Raw genomic sequence first — 23721 nt, forward strand, 5'->3', positions numbered from 1 at the left:
AGGTCTACTCAGGCTGAATTTTAAAGCCTGACCCAGCCTGAGCCCGAGAGTGTTGACTTGTTTTCATGCCAGACACTTTTAGGGTGTTAGTTTTACTGGAGGAGCTATGAGCACAGGCACAGGGGTCATTGGCCAGAGGCTCAGGCAGTAGGGAGGGGTGGGGAGGGAAGAGGGCCTGAGAAAAGAAGGGTGGGGGGAGAGAGGGAAGGAAAGAGGAGCAGGGACATGAGGGGGGAACTAGGAAAGGAGCAGGAAGGGAGCAGGAAGGAGGAGAGAGGAAAAAATAGGAAGTTGGACGAGGGTGTCACAAAGATGGATCCACGTGCATGCAGAAGTTAAAAACTGGCCTGTAGAATAGGACCCTTCTGTCTGTGTTCAACTCCCACTAGTTGATGAATAGCTTGAGTGGAGAGTTCTGCATCCTTTTTTTAACCTTTTACATTTGATCCTGAAGTCAACAAGCTTCTGAATTGAGAAAAATGTATCCTTAAAATGAATAAAAGTTTGAGATAATCTGTAAGGCAACGCTTTTAGAAGAGGTGCTGTTTAACTGCCACCTCTTCACAGCAGAGAGCGTGGTTCTTCACTGACCAGGCAGATGTATCCCCCATTTACTGCTGTACCTGTGCTAAATGTGTCTCTTGTTCATCACGGCTAGTACTGACTAATGAAAATCATTACAATCTGATATGAACCCTAATGCTAAAGCCTGAAATGTGTGAACCCAAAGAGTACTCTAGATTTTTCAGTGACGATGTGCCTTTTGCAGATTGTTAGATTGATAGAGGGTGAAAAATTGTTCTCGTTAACCTCTGAGGATAGGACAAGAAGCAATGGGCTTAAATTGCAGCAAGGGAGGTTTAGGTTGCACATTAGGAAAAGCTGATGGTTAGTTGACCACTGGAACAAATTGTCCAGGGAGGTTGTAGAATCTCTGTCATTGGAGGATCTTAAGAACAGGTTAGTCAAACAAACACGTCAGGAATGGTCTGGTTATTTCTTAGTCCTGCCCTGAGCGCAGGGGACTGGACTAGATGACCTATTGAGGTCCCTTCCAGTCCTACACTTCTATGGCAGATCTATTACAGGTTGAATCTCAAAGAAGCTAGGCAGTACTAGGAGACAATGAAGTAAGTTAGTAGATATTTTCTAGCACAGGTAGTTACCCCATTGTATATCGACTCGTAATGGGAGATATGGTGGCTACTTTAGCTGAGACTAAATAGTTGAGGCATGCTTCTAACATGAGGTCCCCAGGCTAACTGCTGGTTTCATGAGGTATGCGTACCTACAGCAATGAATTATTCAAGATATACAGCTATCATTGCCTGTATTTCTCAGCTTAGAAATGGGCCCTTGATTTATTTCAGTTTGTTTCTTTGAAGCATTACAAACACCTGCTCTCCTTTCACTATATCAGGAATCTGATATCCACATGAGGAAGGTCTGCCTTGAGTGAATGTGTGACGTGGAAATTGAAAATTCTGTTTTGTTTTCAATAAGCTGAAAGTTGGGGTACTTGCACTCTTTTCTATAGCTACAGACTAGTTATAATTAAGCATATATGTCTTTATAACTGTACCTCCTCTTTTGTTTGTTTCTTTATTCAGTCCCTCTAGACTTGACTTCTATGCCACTTTCAGAAAGAAATCCTAGGCTCCTTTACCTTAAAATTAGGTTAATTCTCTTCTGTTTGAAATATCATGTGATCACTTTCATCACATGTTTTACGGGGTAGTAAATGCTTTAGTATTGAGATTGGATAAAATGAAATGCTGTCTGTAATGAAATCATGCGTATGTTCCATTATAATTGCAAAACATAAATGCCCTGATTCTGCATTCATATGCACCTGTTTTAGACCTTGATTTGAGAAAGTACTTAAGCATGTGCTGGAGTCTATCCCTGTTCAGGACAGCAATTATGTATATTCTTAACTGTAAGTTTAAAGTTAAGCACATGCTTAAGTGCTGACCAATTGGGAGTGCTATCCTGAATTGAGGTTTTACGTCAGTATAATGTTGACTTCAGTGGAATTATTCTGATTTTTACTGGTGTAAAAAGAAGAGGAGAGGAAAAACAGTAACTAATTTTACTGAAGTAATTTTAAAAATTAGCTACCTGAGTGTTGAGACGCCCAAGATCAGTGGCCATGTCTAAAAATTTTGACCTGAATATATTTGTTAGTCTTTTTCTTCTCTGATCTCTTGCAGCAGGAAATAGGTGTCTTGTTACACCGCTGACTGAGCTCCTGGAAAGTCATATTGATGGGTGCGCTATTGCTGTTAATTAGCTGAAAATAATTCCTGACAGAGACACAGATTTGGTAGAATGGTTTCCACTTTATTCAATGCAGCACTAAGTTAGTGTGATTCTGGATACAGTTCTTTAGAGACTCCTACTGATCCCTGTCTTTAGGCTACCTGTCATTTGGTAGTGAAATTCTGGTTGTAGAAAATGGAATAAAAGTCTTGTCTTGCATTATGAATTTCAGTGGATTCCTACTCCTATAAGGAAGCTTGCTCCTATAGGAAGCATCGCTGGTCTAATAGAGTTCCACTGTGCAAATCTCCTTGGAATACAGCAATTACTACCTTGCAGGCTGAAGGTTTTAAGTACAGTTTCTGAAGTGGTGCTGAACACAGTTTGTTCTAGGCCAGTGGTTCCCAACCTTTTTGAGTGAAATACGAGGTAAAACAGGCCCCGCTCCCCATCCATCCCCTCACCAGCCGTAAACACATATAACCCCTATAAATACACACAATGATAACACTAAATTACTCCAGTCTGGCCCGCATGAACCTTGTGCCTGCTGCTCCCTGGGGGAGCTGCTCCTTAGCTCCAGCTGGCACAGAGCTGGCGGGGGGGGGGCCTGTTGTGCCCAGTGGGCGTGCAGCTCAGGGGGCTGCTTCTCCTCTCCTGCGGGTGCAGGGTTCGAGGGAACTGCTGCACTCAGGAGGCGTGGGACTCTGGGGGTGCTCTGGCAGCAGGGCTTGGGCTGCTGGTCCCTGGGGAGGGCCTGCTCCTCCGTGCAGAGCTCGAGGCTGCAGCTCGCTTGGCGGAGCTGCTTCTGCTCTCCCGCTGGCGCCGCGTTCGGTGGAGGGGGAGCTGCTGCACACAGAAGGTGCAGGGCTCAGGGGGGTGCACTGGCATGAGGGGCTTGGGCTGCTGCTGCTCCCTGGGTGGAGCGGGGCTGCTCCTTCACTCCAGCAGTGCGGCGCTCGGGGCAGCTGCTCCCTGGGGATGTGTGGAGGGGGGCTGCTTCTTCGCTTCAGTGGCGCGGAGCTCAGAGCCGTGGCTCCCGGCGGGAGGGCTGCTTCCATGCTGCAGCTGGGCACCCGGCAGGCATGGGGCTCGTGAGGGCTGCTGCGCCAGGCCGACACAGAGCTTGGAGCGGCTCGGCCAGACCTCAGTATTACAGGAGCCTCATGGACCCCCTGAAATCTTTGGCGCTCCCCTCCCAGGGGGCCGCGGATGCCAGGTTGGGAACCACTGTCCTAGGCTATGACTGGCACTAAACCGTGTTCATCAAGAGTTCGACTGCACCTGTTGTCAGCAACCAGTGTTTTTTGTGGCATGGACCAGGCTAAAGAGCGTTTGTCACTGCTCCATATGGGCGAAGGAACAGGAAGTCTTGGTGCAGCTCTCCCTACGGTGGTGTAAAACAGCTTGCCTGGTCTTCTGCAAATGAGAAGGAAGGAGTACCCTGCCCCAGCAGCCAGTGCCCCTTGCGACCGCAGAGGATCAAGACGGAATATAGTTACTTCTCAGGTGAAGAAGTGGCTCTTTTGCTAGTCAGGCCCTCTCTGCTTTAATGAAACTCAACTTACAGTGAAGCATTTTGTGTAACTGGGTTCCCTTTGTTCCTAAAAACGTCCTTCATTCTAATTACAGATAATATCAAGCCACTGTCTTTGGGACACGACCATTCCTTAAAATAACAAATATTAGTCATATATTTTTTCCCTCCTCAAAGAAAGTCTGTGGTTAAAGGGGATAGTAAAGTTTTATGATTCTGTGTCTACAACTGAAATAGCAATGCAGGGAATTGTTCCATATTATTCAGAAATCACTGCTCAATCGTGGGAAGTATTATTTCATGGCTTTGAAAAATTATCATTTCATTTCTCCTGTCTGGATGTCATTTTTATTATTTTATTTTAAAGACATTTTCTGCGCTTCTCTGAATCTATGGGAAAGGGTTGGTAGGTGGTAGTATACACTCACTCTACCAACTTCAGAGAGCATAGATGGACTGGAATCAATGGCATTTCAGTGCGGTCGTTCTGTTGGAAGTTTGTTTCGAGAAAACCCTTGACACACTTGAAGAGAGGCCGTTTCCCTTCAGTTTATAAAGCATTTGTCAATGAGTCGCAATTATTGTTTTTCCACCTCAGCGTAAACTAGTTAGCATCTAGCAAGGTCCCGGAAATGCTGACGTCAATAAATGCTTGATGTGGAGTCTGATAATATAGTTAGAATAACTTGCGCTGCACTCTTGTAGGGTGAGGTGTGGGAGAGCTGGCTGCTGCACCTCCAGCCAGCAAGAACATATGCTGTGATCAGTAGCAAATGCTAGCTGGTGGCTCATGACGCTCCTGGTTGCGGGGGGAGCAGTATAGCACATGCCAAAGCACATCCCCGTTCCCTGCAGCTCCCCATTAGAGATCTTGCCTGGATCAGCAGGATTCCTTTACTAAAGGGTGCGCCAGACAGTAACTGTGCTTCTTCCCACTGCATTGGCCAGAGAGGAGGCCTGGCTGACATCAGTCAGACACCCAGCAGCATTAGATATCAGAGCACTGAGTTCCATAGTAATACCGTAGACAGGAGAGGGAGAGAGAGAAAGAAATGTACATTTCCAGACATGTGCACACAAGCCATTATCACATTCTAGATATTTTTTCTCAGTCAGGGAATAATCTTCTTTAAATATTTTAATGGTATACACTGTAAATTTAATCTTTAGTAGCCATTTACTAGCCATTTTACTGCCATTAAATCTTCAGTTTATACTTTTCATCACTTTTTATGTTTTATCTCGGAAAATGGACTAGCGAAAGTAATATTAATTTTGTATTATGTCTTTTGATTCGTTTGGGTTTGTAAGATTATGGCTCCATTACTCAGTTTAAGCACACTTTCCCAAATACCACTCTATTTGCCCCAATTCAGCCCATTTACACTTCTGATCAAGCAAGAAACTACCAAATTATTAGCATTTTTGTTTTCAATGTGACATGTGCTTCTAAATCACATGCTTCTGAAAATCCCACGCCTAATGCTTTTGCAGCTTTCTGAATGTTACATGCAAAGCCTTTCAATCAATGCTTGTTATTGAAATAATCATTCAATAGAGGGCAGCACACCATCCACCATTGTTTGTTGCAGAGATTGATTTATTTATAAAATTACCAGCACCTAATTAATGTAGATAACTTTTAAAAGAAGTTAAAAGCTTCAGTCTGAAGAATACTGCTGCTTTTTTAATCCATTTAAAATGCCTTTTCATTTAGTAAGATTAGCATTTGTACACTGTAAAGTACCTAGTAAAATGTTTGTTACTGATCAAAGTCAGACTGAAGACAAGGAATGATGCTCTTATATAAATAAATTAGACAAGTGAGATCTCTTTCACAACTAAGCCTACACAATACAGATTGTCAAAAGCCGGTAATTAATTATTTGATGTTAACTATTCTTTTTTAAAAAGGCAAACCATTCGCCTGCCAAACCATGGAGGGGGTGATAGAAAGCCACTTCAGGAAACACTTTATCACTTTCTTCCTAGTCTCTAAGTGACAACTGTTTACAAAGGTTGAGTCCAAAATCAAAGTTGGGTTTAATATATGAAAGTATGAAACCCCCTGCAGAATCATGAAGAGACTAGCTAGTTCTGAGGAAAATTAGCATTGTTATGCTAACTCTCATTAACTTTTAAGCGTGCAAATACTCATTTGCACGTTTATTCATTCTTTAACTCAGATCTGAGTCTTATGCGAGCTCTTCTCCATTGTTCGCAGTCTGGGTTTTCTTTCCAGCTCCAGAGGAAAACATACTCATCAGTGGATTAAAGAAAAGCAGCACGAGTGGATGCCACCTGAATGATTAAATTGCTACTCTTATTTTTAATCAATGTGCTCTAGTAGTATTATATTGAATATAAAATGCGTATAATGGCAATAATGCCAGGCAATAATGGTGATTTTTGACTTGCCACAGGTTGTCATTGAAGATATAATACTTATTTTCAAGTAAGCTTCATCATTCATCTTTCTTTCAGGAAGCATTGTTAGTGTTGGTGACCCTAAGAAGAAATATACACGATTTGAAAAAATTGGTCAAGGGTAAGTACAGTCAGAGTTATGTGTATAAATATGGCCAAATACTTTGCTGGCATTACCTAACTGAAGACAAAGGAGTTACATATACATTCAGAATATTTATTTAAAGTGTATTTGCTCCCTCAACATTGATCAGTATTTTCTTGCAGCCAAGAGGAGTTGTTAAATAAATTTTCAGGATGGCTGGCTTGAACGCATAGTTTACCGGGACATGGCAAACTTGCCATCCCTCAGATGTGTGGAGTATTTCAGTGGCTTTCAATCTTTCCAGACTACTGTATCCCTTCCAGGAGTCTCATTTGTCTTGTGTACCCCAAGCTTCACCTCATGTTAAAACTACTTGCTTACAAAATCAGAGATAAAAATACAAAAGTGCCATTGCATACTATTACTGAAAAATTGCTTACTTTCTCATTGTTACCATATAATTATAAAATAAATGGATTGGAATAGAAATGTACTGACATTTCAGTGTATAGTATGTAGACCTGTATAAACAAGTCATTGTATGAAATTTTAGTTTGTACGTACTTCGCTAGTGTTTTTTATGTAGCCTGTTGTAAAACTAGGCAAATATCTAGGTGAGTTGATGTACCCCCTGGAAGAACTCTGCATACCCCCCAGGGTATGCGTACCCTTGGTTGAGAACCACTGGTGTATTTCATCTGCCTTCAGGGAAGCAGCCAATTTTGATATAACCAAGAATTACATGGGCACACTAGAGAAACAAAAATTTACCTTACTTGTACTCTATTGCATGAAAATGCCATTTATCATTTTACCTGGTGGGTGTTATTTTGTACAGCTCAAAATGACATTAGTCAAAAATCACTTATCTGTTAAAAAGAATATTTCAGAGATCAGGTTTAAAATCATGCAATTTGAGAACAAAAGCCAGAGGCTAAATAACCTTTGTTTGCCAGCATGTGTAATGAAAAGTATTTATACAGAAATGCAATCATTTCTGATGCACAGAATCCTCAATATTTGGCCATAAGATACAGCATTTGCTACTAATCAAAAACATCGTGTCTTCAAAGTGTTAGGAATTTACCCAGAATGGAATCCCATGTATGCTTTACCATACTAGAAAGAACAATGTAATTTTGAAATTGTGTGTGTGAGAGAGAGGGGCAGTAAAATGAATATTTGACATGCATTTTAAATACTAATGTTGGCTATGTATAGGGCTGAATCTCCTCTTCATCATAGCTAGTTACGCAGCAATTCCATTGTTTTCAGTGGAGTTACTCCTGATTTACACCATGTAAGAGCAGAATTGGGCCCTCAGTTTACCAGCAATAATTATCATAGAATTGAATTCACTGAGATTAGCAGGCATCTTTGTGCATTGTATATATTATGGGATTTGAACTTTCTGTAACTTCTTGTTGACTTGGAACTCGTATATGCAGAACAAGAGACCACGTCTCTTCAAGCTCACATTACTTTCTCTTTTAGGTTTTATAATAAAAAGGCAGGTAGGAGAAGATGATTTCAGATAATGTCAGCTTTAATTATTTTCAATTAGCTTCCATCACTTAATAGTAGATAAAATTACATCTTCATTCTGGTTGTACAATGTCAAATGCGCTAGTTAGAGTTAAATGAGAAATTAAACCTAATACGACCAATAGTATAACAAAAGCACAGTCCACCTTACAGGTGCTCTGAATGTGTTTAGATAGGAACTTTTGATATCATCTGAAGTCCCAGTGTGAGTATTTTCTAATGTCCATAACTATGCATTTTAGAATGTAAATCTTCTAAACAGGGTCGGAACCACATGTATGTAAGTAATGAGAAATCAGGCCCTTCTTTAACTACTTAATTGAGTTCTTAATTCAATGAACTTGTGTCTTTCTGTACTTATGGTGGTGCCTCTTTATGGTATTGTTTTTGTGGAAATTCTGTGACCTTTAAGTCAGATGTAGGTAATAAGCATGAGGCATATACTCACCAGAGCTGTACGTTTCAAGCGTGAGATAATTGCAATCCTGTGATGAGATAAACAAACACTAATGTCACATGTTACTGCAAGTTACTTTACCACAGCCATAAATTATTATTTACAGAAGAATTAAAGTCTTTGCATTACTGATAACCATCATAAAATCTTATGGGAAACCATAAGATCTTTTGCTGGGGTTGTACATTAAACAATGTATTATCATTGTGGAAGCAAATATCTTTCCAGGACTTTAAAAGCAGGTTAAGCTTTGGTAGCCATTTTTCTAACAATGATCTTACCTTGGGCTTCTAGAATTGGAGCATTATTTGTTATTCATTTTTATTCAGAATGTCATGGAAAATCTAAATTTAACATGCTGTACTCCAGTGTATTAGGCAGTAATTTTATCAAAGAAATTAAGAGACTTTAATCAAGATTATGTGAATTTGAGGAGGGAGGAAGGGGGGAGAGAGAGAGAGAGACACCATGACAAGGCCTCAAAGTAGAAATTTTTCTGAAAGCAGCAAGCAGTGGATACATGGAATGTCTCTGTATCAAGAGAGAAAAACTCACTTCCCTTTTTTTCTGTCAGAAAAATAGAGAAAAACGTTAAGACTGTAGCTAACACATTCTTCCTTTTAAGCAGATTACTTTATGCAACAACTATAGATATTGCAAGAGTGCAATAGTTGTCAGGGAACATAACTAGTACTACTACCAAAATAATTTATTTTCATGGAATCATAGAATATTAGAGTTGGAAGGACCTCAGGAGGTCATCTAGTCCAACCCCGTGCTCAAAGCAGGACCAATCCCAACTAAATCATCCCAGCCAGGGCTTTGTCAAACTGGGCCTTACTAACATCTAAGGTATTTTGATGACAAACATTTTGTTTCAAAATATGGATGTGCAAAGGAGTTTAGATAAAATAAGAACTATCTGGAATTATTGCCCAAAAGTCAACCTGAAATAGACCAGAACCATTTTTGAGCTTTTGTTAACTTATATACAATGTTAAAGTTGTAAAAATTAGGAAATGACACAATTAAGGTTGCTGGTGCATATACGTTAGATAGTCTCACACTTTCTTTTACACAACCCCTCCTGCCTCATTCAGTGTGGAGAACAAAAGGCACTCTTGACACTAAGGTAACCTGCTTTCTCCCACCAAATTTCAAGTCCTTATTCCCCAGCATGGAAGTACAGGAGCTTTTTAATGAAACAGTTGGAATTTTTTAACAGGCAAAGCAACATTCTTGGAAATGGCTGAACTTTCAAAAACAAATTTTTAGCTGAAGCTTTGGGAAAAAAAAAAAAAAAAGTAGCCGGAGACCAACACCCCACATGGAAAATTTCAACCCAAATGGTTGAAGTTTGGCAAAGTTATAAGCATCTGAAAACAGGAAACGGTCTTACAATGAAAAGTGTTGGGCAGCTTTTACTATTGGAATCACTATCAACTCTCTACCTACTATATATTATCTTGACTTTAAACATGAGGCCGGGCAGTAGGAAAATAGTGAGGGAAGTTATTCTTGCTGGATTTCTTAGTCGCTCAAAAGTGGAATGCATAGGATCTTTCAAAACCTTGGGAAAAAGAACTTACTCTCTTAAGAATTCCTGTTTGATTTTGTGACCATAGAATCGGCATCTGAATCATTGTAGGCTTCCCTGCAAGAAGCTTTTTGAGACTCTCCCATCATTTTTTTTTTAATATGAAAAATTTATAATGCCTTAGATTAATGACTTAAATTAAAATGCAGTGCCGTCTTTGCATTTAAGGGAAAGACATACAATAACAGCCTCTTTGGTTTTATCAGGAGAGGACAGCAGTTTAATCTTATAGCCAAGATAAAAATATATTTTGACTGCTGTGATATCAAAGCTTCATTCCATGTATTTCACGAGTCTGACAAAAGGAATTGTAAATGATCTTTCACCTTGCACTGCATACAGAGATGAAGCCTGTGGAAAATGAAGTCTGCGCGGAGGATGTTATACACTTTACTTTTCAAGTGAGACAAGGCATTGACATGCTTATTTGCAGGATGGGACATAACAAATGAGATGTGTCCATCAATCTGCTTATGTATTTAGTTAATGTTAATGAAGATGATGCAGCCTGATTTCCTGGAATGTATTACAAATAATTAGTTGATATTATACTGAAAATAGTAATAGAATAGGAAATAAGCGGCTAGATCTTTCAATAGCTTTTAATAAGGAGACTGGAGATGAGAAGGGAAGATATGGTTACCTCGAAGACTCCAATTAAAGATGAGCTTTTGTTTTAAGAAAAAGTGAATTGGGTGGGCATCAATGTTCCACATGGTTACTAAACAGTGTACGTTAGTCAGCAGAGTCGCTGGTGAGCCTCAGAACTGAATCTCTTTTTTCGGTATTTGTCCTTGGTTTAGGATTTGGAGGACATTTCAGGATACCTAGGAAACTTAGATTATGGCTGCTTGATAGAGAAGGTTACTATCCTGGCTCAAATCAATTTCTGGTTCCTCTTAATATAAAGATATTTCGTGGTTTCTGTTATTTGATTTTTTGGTTCACCTTCGCCATTTCCACTTCACAAGGATACTGACACAGATCCAATTCCAGGTCTTGCTAAGTGTCTAACTTTATTAAAACTAAGATATTACGAAGTATTTTAAAAGTTAGATACTGATCAAAAATTATAATTGCTTGGAAGAAAAAGTTCCTATTGCAAATTATAGAGGGATTGCAGTTAATTTACAGCTTCATTTTAAATACCCATATTTATCTAAACTCTTTCCAGATGGCCCTGAGCCTACAAAAAAGTATCCTAATTCAAATAGCTGTTTTAAAATAAGCCCTAACAGAACTGAGTTAAGGAGGTACAGCTCAGCATTAGCAACCCTGAATAAACTGTTGAATTTTTATGAAAACAAATTGGATTAATCTTCACAATTAGTCATAGAAAAATGCATTTGCATTTATATTAAAAGAATGCGTAGCATGCCAAATGATAACATTGTTTCCAAAACAGGCACTCAGTCCATGGGGCATGAAAGAGTCAGCTTGCCAAATTAAAATGCTATGGAAATATTAAGCCTCCAGGTGAACAGAACTAACATGAAAATCATGTAACACTGAGCAACTTTAACCGGTTTCAATTTAAATTAGTTGGTTCGCCAAGTTTTTCACTCAGTGTAAGTAAATATTCCCACTTCCCTTCCCAAAATTCCCATCCTGGTCTATCCACTTCTGCAGCCAAGCAGGAAAGGCTCTCTAGATAGATGATCACAATGTGAGAACGCGTGCTTTAATTCAGCTGTTAGCCTTCAGTGATGTTAACAAATGTTATCATGGCCCCTCGCCTTTTAAATCCATTAGGTGGTTTACTCTGTGTGTTACCTCTTTCCAATTCTAGCTATTCACAAGACTTTAAGGAAAGAATCTTTCTTAATCAGGAACAGATGGCAAAAAACCAGACTGTCTAGTCTGCATATGCCGATCAGTGTGTCACTTTGTTTTCTGGTGGCTCTTCGACAGACTCCAGTTCTGCTTCAAAAATTAAACATGAATGTAAGGGCAATGAAGGATTCAAGTGTCTGACACCCTAAAACAGGAAGCTGCTGCGTGACTTGATGTACTTAGGAAGCTGGGTCTTCTTATTCATTTATTTTTATTCATTTTTAGGATTCTAGGACTTCTCACTTAGCTGAATTTTATAAATAAAATTAACATCATCTCCAGGCACATGTACACAATTAAAAACCACATAGCGCAATATAGCAAGTTAACTCAGGGTCAGCCCAGGGCCTAAGCAAATCTCTGCCTCCAAAAGAACCTCAGGCTTCTTTAACCATCCATCCATGTTATGAAGATCAGCAAACTCTGGCTCTGATGAAAACATTTAAAATATCACGACAGCCTTGCAGTGTTGAAAGACCAAAAGAGAAGTAGTTCATCCGTGTTAAGATATACCTTTAGAAAAAACTGAGATATTGTCAAGGTTTGCTTGTTGCTTTAAGACTAAAGAAACCAAACAATGGCTCTGCAGAAAGCTTACAAGCAAACGCAGTATAGGCTATAACCTTTGGGTAGTAAACTCGGCATCTCAGGTGCTGATAATTCGCAATGTGTAACTGTGTCTTCCCCCTTGGAAGATCTACAAAGGGAATCCTTTTCCCTAATTTTTGCCTGCCTTCTATCCTCCACTGCCAGAGTCCCCAGAGTGCTCCTAGGAAAGGAGGACTAGGCACGGCTCCATCTGATCCCCATGAAGTCTACTCTTAAATCATCCAGAGGGCTCACCGGTAGAGCTGGTTGGGAAATGTGTTTTATTTCCTGAAATAACAAAGCAGGAGAAAATGAATGTTTTTCATTTTTTGTCACAATTTTGACACACAATTTTTCGGGTTTTTGGGAAAAAAACCTGAACATTTTTTAGTTTTTTCATTTTTCAACCAAAAAAGGCAAAAAAAAATCAATAAAAATAATTTTTCATAGGCAAAATTTGTTTTTTTGGGTTTTTTTGGCCAGATGTAGTCATTTAACCAAATGACTTAGGGTGCTCCTTTCACTCAGGTGCTGAACTTGAAACCTTTTCATGGTGTGGTGGCATGGTGTGCTACTGCTTAATATAGTGCTAGCTGAGTGAATATATTCTGCAAACATCTGAGGCAGCGATTTGATGTATACATTTAACTTTGCTCAAAGGCACTGTACATCTCACTTCTTTGGTGCTGTTTTTTTCTAGGGCATCGGGTACCGTTTATACAGCAATAGACATTGCCACAGGACAAGAGGTGAGTGCTAATATTAAGTCCAGATTTTTATGTAATTCAGTACTTTCTCTTTTATCATGAATATTCTGTCATACTCATTGTTCACATATAGCTTAACATTATGGTATCGGTTACTGGTTTACCCTAAAGTGGGTTCCTTTGACCTCTTTGGGTGAAATCCTCACCCCATAGAAACCAGTGAGAGCTTTGCCATTGACTTCAGTAAAATCAAAATGTCACTCTTAGTATTTAGAAGCCAGTTGTTAAGTGGAATATTTTCCCTGCCTACTCTTTTCTCAAACCAGTTCTTGTGTCCTCTTGAATCTTATCAATCCCAACCTAGCAATCTAGACTGTTATGTCATTCCTGGATGATTTGCTGTATAGAGAGAAATCTGTAAAGACATCCCAGCTAGCACTTAGAGCTGGTCTTCACAGTTTTTATTACTGATTTAACTATATTGGTTTAGAAATTGTTATAGGTAAATCTGTGTGATCCTATAGTGTGGAAGCAGTTATATAAGCATACAGGTATTTATATCAGAAGAGTTTATATCTGTAAATTTACAACACAAAAATGTGTTTAGCGATATAGATTGTGCATTCTAACTATGCAACCTATCCACAGGCTTATGGATAACCCCAGGCTTAAAGATGCCCAGGGTTTGTCAAACAGTTCAGCCCATCTTTAAATGGTATTAGGAATAAATATGATTCATTGCAGTGACCTGAGAAAGTTTGTCCAATAGCATTATTAAGCACTGCCAGAAAGAATAACCAGAAAGAGTATGGAAAGAGAAATTATATCCTTCACAGGCGGACATGCTAGCTCTGTCTTAATTACTGAATATATTAATACAACAATCTGCTGTCAGATTAACTGATGGATGTTTCCGTCATTTTGTTCCAATTTATCTTAATTATTGATTCAACTATAGTAATAACACTTAACATTTTTCTACAGCACTTTTCATCTTCAAAGTGCACTGCAAATATTAATTAAACACAGAGCACTGTTAAAACAACAATTTTATATTTTAATGACATTGAAGTTGGGATGATGCGGACCATTAAAAACAAAACAACTCAAAATTAAATGTAAAGATCTGTCCTTAAAACATGCATTTATGCTTAGGTCATGTATCACATTACATGACACAACACATTGATCTAAGTGTGAACTTCCAACAGCTGGTCAAGGTGGGGGGAGTGAAAGAATGAAAGAGGTCTTGAATGAAGAATGTCTTGACTTTGAACTTCCCAAGGTTTGCTACTTGTAGCTGTCACCTTCATGTCCATTTCTTTTTTTTTCAAACCAAAGTTTTTGAAATTATATAAAATCCTGAATCAATATTTTCAAAATTATGTGACTAAAGTGAGACTTCTAAAGCTATTCAGTAGAATCATAGAGTTACAAACACGGGTCAACCACACACCTCATGTGGAACCAGAAGTACTCCATCAGGCAGCAGCAGAGACCTCAAAAAAAAAATTGTTTTTAAAAAGCAAAAACAGTGCAGTCCCGTGTTAAATGTAAACTACTAAAAAATAAAGAAAAAGTATTTAAAAATGACAAGGTAAGGACATTTTTCCTCTGCATGGTTTCAAAGCTGTATTAAGTCAATGTTCAGTGGCAAACTTTTGAAAGAGCAACCATAACATTTTGTTCCGAGTTACGAACAGCCTCCATTCCTGAGGAGTTCGTAACTCTGAGGTTCTACTGCATTTAGACATTCAAATAAAACTGGATTAATGATTTTCAGAGGTGCTGACTGACTTCTCTCAGGAAACACATTAAATTTACCATGTCACTAATATATAGTAATGGGATTTTTATAAGAGTTCTGGTGTGGTAGATGCAATGGTTTAGAACATCTACTATGAAAATACATGTTTAGGCCCCAATCCTGCAAACATTTACACACATGCTTAATTAAAGCACAGAAATAATCCCATTGACTGACTGCTCATGTGTTTAAAATTAAGTACATGTATAAGTGTTTTCAGTATTGGGATCTTACACCATCCTTGGAAGGTCTGTCTGAGGCTCTTTATTTGAAAGCAGAACAATTCCTGCTCACCTGGATTGCAGGGAAGGAATTTCTTATCCAGGTCCAAAATGGCCAATGCAGGGATAGAGTAATGGTCACGAAGGGGCTGCTTGTCCTGTTAGATAGGCTGGATTTCATTCATTTCCTACTCAAATCTTTTGTTTTTTGAGATGGAGTGAATTTCCCCTCTGGTGCATATTTTAGATGAGACAGATAACACCACATCATGTTATGGTTGCCTGGACGTTTCCTGTTATAAGACCCTCTTTTCAGCTGCTTATAACTTTGTAAACAAAAAGTATTTGGGCATGCCAGAGGTCTGCCATAGGCCAAATTTTTTAGAATTTTTTTAGCCAAAACGGTCAACTATCTCTGAGAACAAGGCTACTGAAAACAACATTATTTTGTCCATGTTTTAAAATTCTGGCAGCCTTCTCTTTGAGAATCTCTAGTGTCTCCATGCTTTGGAGCAGAGACTTGAAATTTTACTTTTCTGTTAAGGATGTGCCTTTTGCCTCCCATTTGATAATCTGCTCAAATTCAGCAATGTTATAAGCATTTGAAAAATCACTACACACGCTCCATCTGTAGAGTTGTCTTAGATTTTTAGCAGCTGAATTCCCCCAGCTTCTGTCTGCATTGGGCATGCTCCAGCTTGAGGGTTGAGTATCACTCTCCTTGCAGTTGCTGCTGTGGTCTGGGCCCCAGAAATGAGAGCAGGGAATTTATCTCCACCCTCCACAGCTCCACTGCTGGGCCCAGGCAGTATGAAGGAGGAAGCTGCCTGATTCAAATGTGTAGAGGACAAGAGTCAGACCCGGGGTGAGGGTTAGGAGTAGGTTCAGAGAAGAAGGCTGATGGATGGGGAGGAAGAGGGAAACAGGAAGTTGGAGTTGGAGAAAAACAGGGACTGGCAGGGCAAAGAGAGTGTGACTGGGAACTAGGTTGGGGGGAGACTGGAAATGGCTGGGGAAGGAAACTGGTGAGAGACTTGGAGTAGTGTGTGTGGGGATACGGAAATTTGATTTGGAGCTGATGGGCAAGACTGGAACTGGAAACCAGTGTGCAGAGTATAACTGGACTGGCTGTGCAAGGAGAGTGAGACAAAGAATTGGGGAGGGGGGGAGATTGAACGAAAAGCCCATCCAGGGAGACAGTGGGAAGGAGGGACATAGGCAGGGGAGAGGTGGCAGGGTAACTGGAGGCCAGGTGTGGGAGGGAAGGAGACACATTGGATGAGGAGCCACGTTGGGGTGGATGAGACACATTGGATGCGGAGCCACATCTGGGCAAGGAGATTGGGAAAGAGGGGAGGGTGAAGACTGGGAGTGGGATGGGGAGACTAGGATGGGCTGATCAAGGAGACTGGGATGAGAAACCACAGTGGGGAAAAAGAGACAGGCCTGGGGTAGGGACAGATTGCAGGGGACATAGCAGAAGGGATCACACTTGAGGAGAAAATGGGCTGAAGAGTCTGCAGTCTGGGATGGAACCCAAGATTTGCCTTTCACCATTCCTCTGCTATTTACAAATATCTGTGAAACCCACTGGCAAAGAGTCTCATTCACGTCTAGTGCTGGTCCCCATAGAGGATCACAATCTAATTTTGCTATCAGCTACTCCATTAGCTCAAGTGACAGAGATCTGTGTGGTGGGTCTAAAGGTGCTCACCCTGCTGATGACCCATGTTGGTGTCAATATGATGCTATATAATGAAATTTCTGGGTTGTTTTTTTTTTTTTACAAGAAAACCTAGGAAATTGCACACAAAACTTCATTAAAAGAACATTATTTAGGTTACAGAGTCGAGTATTCAAGTTAGGAAATGCCAGAATTTAGTTTGCCTCTTCTACCTTAATAATGTTCTTTTAATGTCGATTTTTGTGTGAAATTGATATATGCATTTTATATTATTTATGTAACGGGAATAAATAATCTTCCTTGAGGAGAATAGTTATATTGTTGCCATGCTATTGCCAGATGGTTTTATTTCTTGTTTTAGTCAAAGTACCAAAATCATGGATTACTTGCAAAAATGAATGCAATGAACTGAGGCAATTTGGGAATAAAGTAGGACTACAGAGTGTTAATGATATAAAATAGCAGTTGACATTTTTAAAGCCATTTTATACACTTGGCAAAATAAGACACATAAAGCAGTATACTCTGTAATTGGCACCCAAGTAGTGGGTGAAATAGGGTGGATTTCAAAGTACAAAGCATAGTATTGCAATGCAAGTTACTGAACACTAATACTTTAGGAAAAGGGCAGTTTGACATTGTTCTCAGCTGTTCTGAAACATATGCTCTCAAACACATTTATTTCTTTTTTATTCTGGTCTGTTGCAACTTATGCTATTAATCTTAGTGTTTTTTAAAATGTCATTTTAGGTGGCCATAAAGCAAATGAATCTCCAACAGCAGCCCAAAAAGGAATTAATTATTAATGAAATCCTGGTCATGAGGGAAAATAAGAACTCTAATATTGTTAACTATTTAGACAGGTAAGTTGTGCCAGTCGTTGTCATTGTAGAGCTTGTTGATATACTGTGGGTCGAATATTTAGCCAGACAGGTTTTTAAAAAAAAATTTTGTGTATACAAATGACCATTTGTGCACACAAAGCTGATCACTGAGCATACAGATTCATTTACACAAAGCATCCAGGAAGCTATTCATGTATGACAGATTCCTGCAAACTGTGAAGACAGTTTTTGAAAACTTGGGCCAGCACATGCCTTTACTGATGACAGCTGTCAATGGCTGTCTAAATCTGCACGTTTTATTAGTTGGACACAGTGTCTCTATTTTATTAAGCGGGCACTGGCAAAGAGTGGTAGGAAAGTATGTCAGCTGGTGCTTCCCAATAGGATACCGTGCTTGTAATTTGAGTGAAGACTAGGTTCCTGTTGGGATTTTTTTCATTAATTAAAATTCTTTTAGAAAAGTTAATGTTTCAGAACGCTCCATAAATGTATGCCTTGTCATTTTTAAAATGGTTTTTGTATATCCATGGGTGCTTCAAAAATGCGTTAGAAAAATCTTCTGGCTGCACGGTCACTTCTTTGCTTATGAGAGGCTGAATGAAAAGCTTCAGCTACAGCTGAATTGTGTTTTCTGCTGGCAGCACATGAAGGCTTTGCTTTTCCTATCTCTGTATTATTCAAAGGTTTTTCAAACTGTTGATCAAGTTCCATCTTCATATGTATGCATGCAGCCACCGTCAGCTGCTATGCTTTTTATTGCTCTTGGAGTTAATGATCATATTTCTATACGTATTTCATTATGAAACCGGTGATGTGAGACGTCCTCGTTTAACAGTCTTTACATTTTCTAAACTGCGTTTTTACTGTCTAAGCCTACTCTATAGTTAAAATATTACCTATAAAGTATTACCTTTTTCATTTGGGCTATATACATTCTTCCCAAACATGGTTAATTAAATGAAAAATGACAAATAGGCGAAGTCATCTGTGAGTCTTTTTGGCAAAACAACTCTGTAAATAGTTGTGCATACTCATGGTGGTGTCTTCATTTTCTTGTTTCAGCTACCTAGTAGGTGATGAACTTTGGGTAGTTATGGAATACTTGGCAGGAGGCTCTTTAACTGATGTTGTTACAGAGACCTGCATGGATGAAGGACAGATAGCAGCTGTCTGTAGGGAGGTAAGAGGGGCCATGCATGGATGTGCTTGCTGGGATAGAATAATGGTGTGATAAGAATGTAAGTGACTTCAAACTATATCTTTGTTTATAAGTTGTCTTTTTAACATTAGAGGAGGAAGAGCATCATAAAGGAAACCAGATCTATGTTCTACTGTAAGATGCCTCCCTTGTAATAAAGTTCAGTTCTTATGACACTTTGTACTGATTTGATAGTGTTTAGCTTTACTTCTGGAATGTTTACATGGGGTAGTTTTACAGTGCATCTTATTCCTCGCCTTTTAAAAGGGAATATAGTTTCGTCACAGCATGTAAAAACTTCAGGTAAAAACAAATGCTTACTTATTAAAGTATGAGAAATGATATCCAAAATGAAGTACTTTTTTTGAAAAGTGACTAAAAAATGTTTTTAAATCTGCTGTAGAATCTAAAACTAAAGTCTTTGTCATGCAGCATTCTGCCAAAAGTGATGCAGTTCATGTTGGAAGAACTTTTTTCTTTTCTGGCAAATAATTGTTTGTCATATGGGCTAGAGATGGCAAAATTCACTGTAGCAGCAATCATTCCGTCTGTGCTTTCAGGCTAGAGTCTGTAACAATAATTGACATTTCTAATTCAAAAGCTAATGTGCCTTCATTTAGAAAGTTATTATTCTAATAGTGTTGAAGAAGCAAGCTATTTCACTTGACAGCACAATATTCTGCCATTACTCACAATCCATCTAGAAATTAAATATTTTAAAGATATTTTTATCCCCGGTGTAATGAAATCAGCCATTAATTTTTACATTGATGTTCCTTTTTTATATCAGTGTCTGCAAGCGCTGGATTTCTTGCATTCAAACCAAGTGATCCATAGAGACATCAAGAGTGACAACATTCTTCTCGGGATGGATGGATCTGTCAAACTGAGTAGGTGTTTTTGTGCAGGTGGCATTATTCCAGTGGTTGTTGTGGAATTGCTAACTGACTGTCAGTTATCAGAAGGCAGTGATAGTACGTTGGCCACTGCAGCCAAGGAATATTTCATTTGAGAACAATTTTAACACTACAGGGGAATCTCAAACCTTGGAGAAGTGACTTAAAATTTTTTGACTATGTTCTTTCTAGAGCCCAGCGTTCTGGTCTAAGGAAAGAAATGTCATTTCTCACCTAAATAAGAGCTGTAGAGTCAGACTTTGTTAAAAGAACCTAAATGGTAACATTCAATATTTGTTTGGTTATATCTTGTTATGTAAGCAAGAGCATGGCCATGTTTCAGGCCAGATACCTTGATGCATTCTCGTGAAGAGAATGGAATATTTTTATTTGTTTGCTCAGAGCTTAGGTTGGTGTTAACAGTATTTTTTTTTTCTTGTCCGCAGCTGATTTTGGGTTTTGTGCTCAGATCACCCCTGAGCAGAGCAAACGGAGCACAATGGTGGGGACTCCCTATTGGATGGCACCAGAAGTGGTGACGAGGAAAGCCTACGGCCCCAAAGTTGATATCTGGTCATTAGGGATCATGGCAATAGAAATGGTGGAAGGAGAACCCCCGTACCTTAATGAAAATCCTCTCAGGGTAAGATATAAGTGGAATCGTATAGCACTGCCCTTTCACGCTGTCTCCATTTTAGATACAAAATCCTGTCCAAACCACACAAGCCTGGTATTATTTGAACAGAGCCCCAGTACTAACAGTGTCATTTGCAGCATACCAATAAGTATTGTAGCTATAGGCACATAAGTGAGGGAACCTCAGAAGACAAGTGACATGGAGTTATTCCTGAGATGTGTCATTTTTGCCTTCAGGGCTATTTAAAAATTCTCAGTATGTCTGCTTGTTTTCTGAAGTCTCCTGCTGTATCTCTGATGACAAGAATCTTTCTGATTCCAAGTTTCTCCAATTGATGAAGTCTTGTGAGAAGAATTTCCAACACAACAGGGGGAAAAGGAGAACTTTCCCAAACACAGATCAGTTTGTATTTGTTACAAATGTCAAACAAAATGTCTTACCTAGTAGTGAAATTATTATTAAGTACAGTTTTAAAGTTGTGTTTTAACACAAATATTGGTAGTAAAAAATGGGGGTATTTATACTATGTAACAGTTTTGTCCTAAGAAATTTAGTCATTTCCTAAGTTAATCGATTTGCGAATTAAAATGAGTGCCCAGTAAGGGAAAATCTTACATAATTGTATGACTGAATGAAACACCCAGCTAAACACTGGTCTCCCTGCCCCAGGATGAATTCCTGGAGTGATACAGCAGCCCACACTTACACGAGGAAGTACAGCTTGTATCTCCCTTCCCTTTGGCATTAGGAGTTCAGTCCCTGGATTAACATTTCATAAATAATTCTAGTTTTGTGTAGAGAGACTGTCAGAACAAAGCCTGGCCTTTAGCTTTCTCTCACGGTTTGTCTACACTGCAGCGAAAAACCTGTGGTACCAAGTCTCAGGGCCCGGATCCGTTGATTTGGGCGTGGGCAGTGGCTGTAGGGTAGCCAGTTTTGGTTGGATGTATTCCTGGAGGTTTCATCATGTGATATAAGCTTTAGTTAAAGATTCATCTTTAATTGCTGGAGACTCCAGGACAATCTTGGAGGGTTGGTGACTTAAGCAGTGGGGCCAACTATCGCAATGTAGACAGTCTCTGAGACCAGCCCGAGCCCAAACATCCACACTGCTTTTGTATAGCTCTGTGAACCCAAGCCCCACAAGCCAATGTCAGCTGACCCAGGCTAGCCTTGGCCATGCTGCCGGCCTTTTACTGCAGGGTAGACATATCCCTAGGTTCTGTTCTGTGGTATCCAGACTGCACATATCAGCACATAGAACCGATGTCTCTGAAAGAACAGGTAGATGAACAAAAATAATAGTAGAGGAGAAACTGTGTTGGCCATTGCCATTAAGGAAAGGATCATTAAGGCTGAAGTGGCTCATTGGGCTTTAAGCAATTGCATCTTTTGCAAAAGGTTTTTGGAAAGCCCCAGGTTTTGGGGTGTGCGACGCTAACTGTGGATAGGTTGCACTGCGGGCTTTCCTTAACTTGCACAGAATAATTCGCACCTTCAGACTGCTTCTGTGCAGTTCTTTCTGCACCACTGCACAAAGGTACAGTGGGGGAGGGGACATGGATTCATAATTACACTAAGTGGGGAGTCCTACCTCCAAAGGCATAGGGCAGTAGACACTATTACTGCATCCCTCGTGCTACAGCAGTGGCTTTGGAGCAGAACCAGCTGTGCTCTGCTCCTTTGTGGGGAGAGTGATTCCATACCCCATCATCTTCCTCAGGGAACCCTTGCAAAAGCCTTCATGCCCTGGATTTGGCCCAAAATATGGCAAGGAAAATTAGCATCACTGAAGTCTCCAGCTGGCCCTCCTGAAATTCAGCTGATTTTGATCCGCTGGAATGTCCCTACTGTATGATATCAGCGAGTTGATTAGGATACCTCCAGAAGCTGCAAATCAATTATTGCAAAACTAATTAGGCTTCTCATCTATGACTGCCTTCAAATTCAGTTATACCTCTTCCCACCCAGATTAAATCAAAGAGGTGGTCTCTCTCCCTGCTGAAGTTATGATTTCTTGGATCACTCTAATTCTCAGAAATAAACTCTTCTGGGCATCCTCAGTGAAGGGTCCAGGCCTCTGAAGTCTGCTTCCATGAGTGGTCTGGGGAGCTTCTAGGCATAGACCTGTTTGGCCAATTTTCTGGCAGATGTATAGGTCATTGCAATTGTGTTTAAGGGTTTGTCTGTGTTCAGTGAATTCTGCAAAGCTTTAAACTGAAGAGTTGATACTTTATTTTATTTTGTGAGTGATTGTTTTAATAACGTCAGGTGCCCAAGTGCTTTGGTTGCTGGCACCAATATACATGTATAAATAAATAATAAAGACATTTAACGGTGATTAATCACTGACAGACTTAATAGCCATGCTGATGCAAAAGCCTGTGTCATTTCCCTGACCCAGACACATTCCACACTGGACCGATTACTTACTTGTAGTCTTTGGACTTCAAGTGTTCCAAGACAGTCTATGACACGTGCCTTTTCTGGCCTCTGAAGATCATAATTAGCTTCCAGTTCATGAACACAGCCTGCAATAGTGTTATTCTCCTTTCCTAGTGACTTTCACTGTGCCAGATGTGCATTCAGGCCCTGAGATACAAACCTTAGTGCACAAAAATGCAAAATACTTGTAATCCATGTTGGATCGCACAAGCTTCAGTTTAAAAAAAAAGCACTTTTCTTCTTTTTATCTATGAACCATTTATTGCATTAGTTTTCATCAAAATTTGCAAGAGTGCTTTGAACTCTACAGTTCTATGTCTACACTGCTGGCGGCACCGCTGGCAGTGCAGGATTGATTTTTCGGGTTCGATTGTGAGGCAGTAAAGAATCGCTCAATCGAACCCAGAAGCCGACTCTGTAAATCCACCCTGGCAAGTAGCGTAGCGCTGTGTCGACGGGAGGGCATTTCCCGTCAGTGCAGCACAGTGGAGACGCCACGGCAAATAGATGTTAGGAAGTTGACGGGAGATACACAAGTTACTGTACGTAGTTTGCGTATCTCCCGTCGACTGCCGCCAAAATCCTCAGCCAGTGTAAACCAGGCTCAGAGTCTTCATAAATTGATCCTAACACATTTGGGTATGACATGTGACATATATACGATCTGTATCTAACTTTTCCAAATAGCAAATATATCTATCTGATGAATCCTCCCAGTTTTTTTCTGTATGCCAAATGGTTACTCCCCCTTTGCAGTCAGTTACTACAAATAGGAAATCCACTCATTTCCTTCATACTGGACACTTTTTTTTTTTTTTTTGCCCTACATTGCAAGACATAAATGATAAAATTCCCTCCTTTTCCACTTCCCTTCCCCTGAAATATTCAAAAGGTGCAATGTCTGGCTAAGGATGACTGTTCCTCATGACTCATGTACTGTGAAGAAATCA

At 39.7% G+C, this 23721-nt stretch overlaps 1 protein-coding gene across 1 annotated transcript in view; it reads left to right on the top strand.

Moving 5' to 3' along the window:
- PAK3 (p21 (RAC1) activated kinase 3) overlaps positions 1-23721 on the top strand; it is a 90391-nt gene that overhangs the window by 61865 nt on the left and 4805 nt on the right. The window contains exons 8-13 of the mRNA XM_067548235.1: positions 6284-6347; positions 13032-13080; positions 17501-17613; positions 18658-18775; positions 19584-19683; positions 20136-20332. Coding sequence (XP_067404336.1) covers positions 6284-6347; positions 13032-13080; positions 17501-17613; positions 18658-18775; positions 19584-19683; positions 20136-20332 — 641 coding nt within the window. The remainder of the gene's footprint in view (positions 1-6283; positions 6348-13031; positions 13081-17500; positions 17614-18657; positions 18776-19583; positions 19684-20135; positions 20333-23721) is intronic.

The sequence above is a fragment of the Emydura macquarii genome, unplaced genomic scaffold (genome assembly GCF_026122565.2).
Source record: "Emydura macquarii macquarii isolate MOO-44397 ecotype Brisbane River unplaced genomic scaffold, CSIRO-AGI_Emac_v2 contig_1253, whole genome shotgun sequence".
NCBI classification, from domain to species: Eukaryota; Metazoa; Chordata; order Testudines; family Chelidae; genus Emydura; species Emydura macquarii.